This window comes from Daldinia childiae (assembly GCF_008694065.1).
Source record: "Daldinia childiae strain JS-1345 chromosome Unknown Scaffold2, whole genome shotgun sequence".
NCBI classification, from domain to species: domain Eukaryota; kingdom Fungi; phylum Ascomycota; class Sordariomycetes; order Xylariales; family Hypoxylaceae; genus Daldinia; species Daldinia childiae.
The window spans coordinates 5,675,071-5,682,160 of NW_022984643.1; the positions used below are offsets into that span (position 1 = coordinate 5,675,071).

General features: G+C 44.9%; 1 protein-coding gene across 1 annotated transcript; it reads left to right on the forward strand.

The window, feature by feature from the left end:
* Positions 1–1,673: 1,673 nt before the first annotated feature.
* GL218_02393 (uncharacterized protein) lies at positions 1,674–5,401 on the forward strand (the record flags this gene model as incomplete). Its single annotated transcript, XM_033578909.1, has 7 exons — positions 1,674–1,763; positions 1,992–2,070; positions 2,139–2,602; positions 2,666–2,850; positions 2,911–4,094; positions 4,151–5,149; positions 5,214–5,401. 7 exons carry the CDS (start codon positions 1,674–1,676, stop codon positions 5,399–5,401), a joined length of 3,189 nt encoding a protein of 1,062 aa, XP_033439470.1.
* Positions 5,402–7,090: the final 1,689 nt, after the last annotated feature.

The following is a 7,090-nucleotide window of genomic DNA, read 5'->3' on the forward strand; positions in this document are numbered from 1 at the left end:
CTTCCCTAAGACTACCAGGTAAGATGTGGCAGCGACTACCTTCTATAAACCTATGCCAGGTACAATGCTCAAAAGTACCTAGCATATGTAACTAAGGGATTATCTACATAACTCAAAAGCCACCAAGGCGGTGACTAGGTACTCTCAATCTCAACTTATGTGCCTTCGGCTTGCCATGTTCAGTGAAATTTTTACACTAGCTTCAATTCCGGTTGGACCCTGTTTTTTAAACAATAATATCGCATCTATCGTCATACCCTAAAAAATACATATTTCTATTCTTAATCGGAACATCGTGGAGCCCAGTAACTTATATAAGATATAAGTATTTATTATTTTAATTTTGTTTTGTTGGTTTCATATAGTTCCTATGCATCCTCTACGTTCGATTTAAGCAATTACCGATCTTTTTCTCTTTCAATTTCTGTCTCATCTGCTGCACATTCCAATTCCTTCTAGTCATACCTTACGTACATTGTGGGGTTGTATTATCCCCAATATAGCCATAATGCCTGGGTAGCTGCATATAGACCAACAAAGCCTTTTGAACCCGCACTTGTACTTGTATAAGTCTTTTGAGAAGCAGGTAAGATCGATATATGCTATGTTACATAAAAAAACTGGTAGACTGAGCCTTTTGGGCATGTGCAAAAAAAAAAATAAAACCAAAATTTAGACTTGGCCACCATGTGTCGGCTTGCCCTATCAAGAGGGAGGTATTCTAAACACGTTTTCAGTTGACATTGAATGCGACCTGTATGAACGGATGAGCCCGTACCACTACCTACCTCCTATACATACATACAATATGTACATGCCTAAGCACAGTACCTAACCTTCAGGTACCTGCCAAATCTCTACTTAGAAGCAACATTGAACGTTGAAGCAGGAGGGATATTTAAATTCTAGAAAGCGGGTAGATTGGTGTATCGAGTCTAATGCATACCTATGTGTACCTGTCTAACCTTATCGGATTCGTTGCCCATCCAGTGTAAATATCAAAGTTTGATAGAGGTGCGCGTTCAGTAGACCCTAGCAGCCCTAGGTACCTAATATCTATATGTCTGTGACACGCCCACGCTAGTATGAAGAGGTACCTTAGGTAATGTTTTGTACAGTTAGGTACCTGTCTTAAGTACCTAAGCAAGTATTACGGTACTAATATATTGTACTACTCAGCACTATCGCTAGTGTTAGATTAGGTATAATGTTATAATACCCAGAAAGAATACAATAGAATACATAGAATACCTAGGTAACCTTATGGTATTACATGACATTACCTACATGGGGCCCTTTGCACGTCCACGACCTCAAAAGTGCCCCGCCATTTTCGGACGGCGCAAAAATAACGAGTAACCTAGAGTCAGTCTAACCTCACATAATTTTTTTAAAACACCACAATTGGGTGCAGCTACGCAGCTGAGCCATCATCATCACAAACTTGTATTTTCGGCGGTTGACTGCCTATTATTTTACCCCCCCTCTTCCTTCCTTATCCTTAACCTTCCTCTTCCTTTCTATCGTCGAGTCGACCTGGTCCAACGGGCACAACCCGAGTCCTTGCCGAGCAAGAAAAAAAAAAAAGATCAACGTCATTCTCATCACCCTCTCAACATCAAATAAATACAATAACAACAAACCAGTATAACGCAATATACTAGGAATTAATCATGGATGCCGCAGCCGTTCGGGCTCGCATCGCCGCCACTCTCTCCGCCGATATTAACGTGCGAAGAGCTGCCGAGCTCGAACTCAAGCAGGTATGTTTATCGATTTATCGAGGACTATTGTTTGCTTTTGACAATGCCATGTCATGCCATGTCATGCTGGTTCACGTCGTGTTCTGCCGTTACGGCCCGTGAGTGTTGTGTTATGCTACGCAATGCGATGCGATGCGCCAACTTCCACTCCACCTATTCTACTTTAGATGTTTAACGCGTTCGTTTTCGAGTCACAATTGCTAATATAATATTACTTGGTAATAATAGGCCGAAGGCCATCCTGGCTTTATCGATGTCTTGCTCGATGTCCTGACAACCGAAGCCGATGACTCTGTTCGACTTTCTTGTATGAACATACCTGTCCAATGTATACGATCTCGAGTCCACCCTGCTGATACTGTTGATCCCTCATAGCTGTTATTTATCTCAAGAACAGGACGAATCGAGGTTGGTCCAAAAGTGACCATTATCCCGACGATCCGCAGATAACGGAAGATGAAAAACAACGCTTTCGCGAGCGCGTGCTCCCTATCCTTACCGCTTCTCGCGGGCCTGTCCGCCAGCAGTTGTTACAGCTAATCCAGCGCATCTTACACTTCGATTTCCCTAGGAAATGGCCAAGCTTCATGGACGCCACTTTACAATTACTGCACGCAAATGACCCCCCTTCCGTTCTTGCCGGCCTGCAGTGTCTCCTTGTTACTTGCCGCGCTTATAGATTCAAACCTCAAGATGACGTTAGGGGAGATTTTGAGAAGATCGTCGAGGCTACCTTTCCAAGGCTCCAGCAGGTTTGCAATGAATTGGTCAACCAAGAAAGTGACGAGGCCGGCGAGATGCTACATATCGCACTCAAGGCCTACAAGCACACAATCTGGGTAAGTCTACTCTATACGGCCTGGGGTTGACTCGTTCGAGGGCATCTCTGACATGAAACTTAGCTCGAGCTCTCTCCATTCTTGAGACAACACGACATAAACATCGGTTGGTGTACTATTTTCCTGCAAACCGTGTCTAAGAAGATGCCACCGTCGGCTATGAACGAAGACTTAGATGAACGCGAGACGCATCACTGGTGGAAGGCTAAGAAGTGGGCCTACTTCAACCTCAATAGGCTCTGGATCAGGTTGGCATTGCCTATGGAATTGGTGGTAGCTGTTTAGGATTACTGACGAACGAGTGTTAGGCATGGCAACTATACGGGCGCCGCTTCGAAGAACGATGAGATGTCTAGGTACTCTAAGGAGTTCGAGAATACTATCGCACCCGAAATCCTCAAGCATTACCTCCAAGAGATCGAGAAATGGGTTTCTAAAACTTCTTGGCTTAGCAAACCGTGCTTATCGTACACGCTTATTTTCCTGGACGAATGCTGTCGGCCGAAGTCTATGTGGAGCTTGATGCAACCCCATCTCACCAACTTAGTTACTCATCTAATCTTCCCAGTTATGTGTCTAAGCCAAGAAGACGTGGAAAAATTCGAAGACGAACCTGAAGAGTATCTTCATCGGAAGCTAAACTTCTACGAGGAAGTTTCAGCCCCCGATGTGGCAGCTACTAATTTTCTTGTTACCTTGACCAAAGCCCGCAGAAAGCAGACCTTCGATATCTTACAATTTGTCAATAGCGTTGTTAACGAGTACGAACAGGCGCCTGAGGATAAGAAGAATCATATCGCAAAGGAGGGTGCTTTGAGGATGATTGCTACTCTGGCGCCGGTTCTCCTAGGCAAGAAGAGCCCGGTTGCCGACCAGATCGAATATTTCCTGGTCCGTTATGTCTTCCCTGATTTCAAGAGCCCTCTGGGTTATCTGCGAGCCCGTGCCTGTGACACCATCGAGAAGTTTGAACAGCTCAACTTCAAGGATCAGAACAACCTACTCCTTGTTTATCGGCACATCTTAGACTGTATGGCTGATAGCGACCTGCCCGTCAGAGTCACGGCTGCGCTGGCACTACAACCTTTAATTCGACACGATGTTATCCGTATAAGCATGCAGCAGAGCATCCCTACCATCATGCAGCAACTCCTCAAGCTAGCCAATGAGTGTGACATCGATGCACTGGCCAACGTGATGGAGGACTTCGTCGAGGTGTTCGCAGCCGAGCTAACTCCGTTTGCTGTAGCTTTAAGCGAACAGCTAAGGGACACCTACCTCAGGATTATCAGCGAGCTTCTCGCCAAGACTAATGGTCGTGACGATGATGATTTCGGTGATTACCTGGACGACAAGAGCATAACTGCTTTGGGTGTTCTGCAGACCATTGGCACCCTAATCCTGACATTAGAAAGCACTCCTGACGTGTTACTGCACATCGAGGCTGTTCTAATGCCCGTCATCCAAGTCACCTTAGAGAACAGGTTATACGGTAAATATATTTGGCATTTCTACCTCTGGTCGTTTGGCTAACTAACGTTGTCTTAGATCTATATAATGAAGTTTTCGAAATAATCGACAGTTGTACCTTTGCCGCGAAAAGTATCTCGCCCACTATGTGGCAAGCCTTCGAGCTCATCCACGGCACATTCAAATCCGGCGCTGAGTTGTACTTCGAGGACATGCTGCCAGCCCTAGACAACTTTGTCCAATACGGTGCCAGCCAACTAGCCCAGAAGCCCGAATACGTCCAGGCTCTATACGGAATGGTCCAGGACATGTTCCTCCAAGACCAGAAAGTCGGAGACGTCGACCGCATCTGCGCTTGCAAGCTTGCGGAGGCTATGATGCTAAGTCTACGTGGTCATATTGACCAATCTGTCACGGGATTTATCAACACGGCCATGACGGTGCTCAGTGGTCAAGAAATTAGGGTCAGGTCGTATAAGATTCACCTAATGGAAATGGTTATAAATGCCATTTACTATAACCCGCTCTTGACGTTAGCTATCCTAGAGAATAAGGGATGGACCAACAAGTTCTTCAGCCTTTGGTTTAGTAACATGGACCACTTTAGTCGAGTGCACGACAAGAAGTTATGCATCGTGGCTATCGTTACCTTACTAAGTTTGAACGCAGACCAGATCCCTGCAAGTGTCAGCGTCGGCTGGCCAAGGCTCCTGCAAGGGATTACTGGCCTCTTCAAGACGTTACCTACTGCCCTAAAGAACCGTGAGGAAGCATTGAAGGAAGACTTTACATACGATTCGAATGAATACGGGTATGAGGACGAGGACGAATGGGCCGATGAGGATACTAGCTGGGCCGTTGAGGAAGGTGCAGAGGGAGACCAGGGAGATGCTCGCGATGAGAGTACGGCTTATCTGGAATTCCTCAACGAGGAAGCCGCCAAATTCAGCCAAATCGAGAATCAACATGGGGGTCTCGTTGACGAGTCAGATGACGAACTTGGGGAAGACAGCGTCTCTCTTGAATCGCCCCTGAACAAGGTTGAGCCTTATCAACTTTTCCGAACTGTCTTAATGAGTGAGTCCCTACAAATTCATAAACACTCCCCTCCTTATTCGCGGTTGCTAACCCGTTCTCACAGAGATGCAACAAGAAAACCCACAACTCTACTCTAATCTCACCTCGAGTCTGTCAGCAGATGAGCAAGGCGTTATTCAAAATGTCGTCCACCAGGCCGAAGCCAATGCCCAAGCTGCTATGCAATTAGCAGCCCAAGCGGCACAAAATCCCCAAGGGGTCTCAGGAGTACCGGATGGCGGGGCCAGATAGAAACGACGCTGACGTTCATTCTGAGATCGCATAAGGAAAATTCAGTTTAGAGATAGCTTCAATATTCGTGAGACTCGCTACTACTATAACCCCGTAGTTGTTATGCCAGGGGCGCAATGCTGGCTTTCTACAACTGTCAAGCTGGTACACAAGGTGGCATTATTGATGGATAGTTGAAGAGGGTGTCAGAGTTTATAGCACAAAGCTGCTATGATGAGCATTTTGGGTATATGGGCATGAACAGCGAGTTCGGTGCAATTATTAGTAGTAAATAGGTAGGTAGAGGCCCTCATTGATGGCTATTGAACAGTGCCCCGAGAACGTGGGGAGGAAATTAGGGAGGATATATCCGGAGGCTGCACGACGATACGTTTGACGACGGGCCAAAGATGGATGGACAGAGCGGCGATTGGCCCCCGGAAGCCAAAAAGATTTCAGATCGTGCAAACATAATATCCCCGCAACGCCCCCAAGCTAGCCGCAGAGACAGACACTCGAATTTGACCGTATAGTTAGTTCTTTTCATCCCTTTTAGGGGGTTTCTTCGTGATTGGTGGCGTATGGCTTGTGGGTGAAATATTTTGTACCGAGTGAGCCTGTAGCAAGCGAACGATTTAGATAGACATAAACTAAGACCCTGCGGGAGCGAAGGGCTACCTACCTGTTAGTTAAAATGCATTATTTTCAAGAGGCAATGCTACACGTTCCTGTAAATTAGTGAGCTACTGTAGGAAGTGAGTACGCTTAGACGTAAGATGCATCAGTGCATACATTGTGTGAGAATAATCAACTTAATTAACCTAACTACCCATATTGTATATAAGTGAGAGAGCATATAGGAAGTACCAGGACGAGAAACGAGATTATTGACATCAAAAATATTTCCAGCATGAGAAAACTTTGCTTCGAAACTGACGATGTTTGGGGTGCGTTTTGGGGCTCATGTGTGTGCGTTCCAGTAGTGGGGATTCGTGGAGACATGTTACAACTAAGATATAAGGGGTAAAGACAACATGATTTATCACGTACGACCATAGGATCTGGAAAACTCGGGATCCCGTCCGCTCTCCCATAGATAAGCCAGATACCGCCAGATTAGTAGTTGGGTCGGTGACGACCAGCGAATCCCTGGTGTTGTACGTTTTCTTTTTGGGGTTTTTTTTTTCTTTTTTTTTTAGATTCTGTCTCGTAATACTTCTAAATCTTCATCTTACATAGATCGTATCATTGACATTAATTTTGGTTTAGTTGGTGATAATATGGGGTTCTTTGTGGATGGTTAGTATCCCATCCAGCTTTTGTATATGGGTCACATTTGCTCTACTCATGTAACAAGTAAGAATAGAATACCTTACTACCTAGTTCCTCATAAAAGTTGAACTTGTTCTAAGATCTTGCCTGTAGAGATCTTACCTGTAGTAATGAATGCTTTATCTTTCACGGTTCTTAAGAAATCTAGTGCTGGGTCTTTGGTTGAGTAGAGTAAAAATGACCTAAGCATTAAAACTCAATGGATAAATAATTATAACTAGATGGAGATATTATTATCATTATTCAATGAAATATCTGATAGAATTACTCTCTCAATAGATTACATGCCAAGTGTGTTTCTTTTGGATATCTAAAGTTTACGCAGAGAACTACATGGTACAGGATGGCACAAGGGATTTTACCCAATGCAAATTGTGA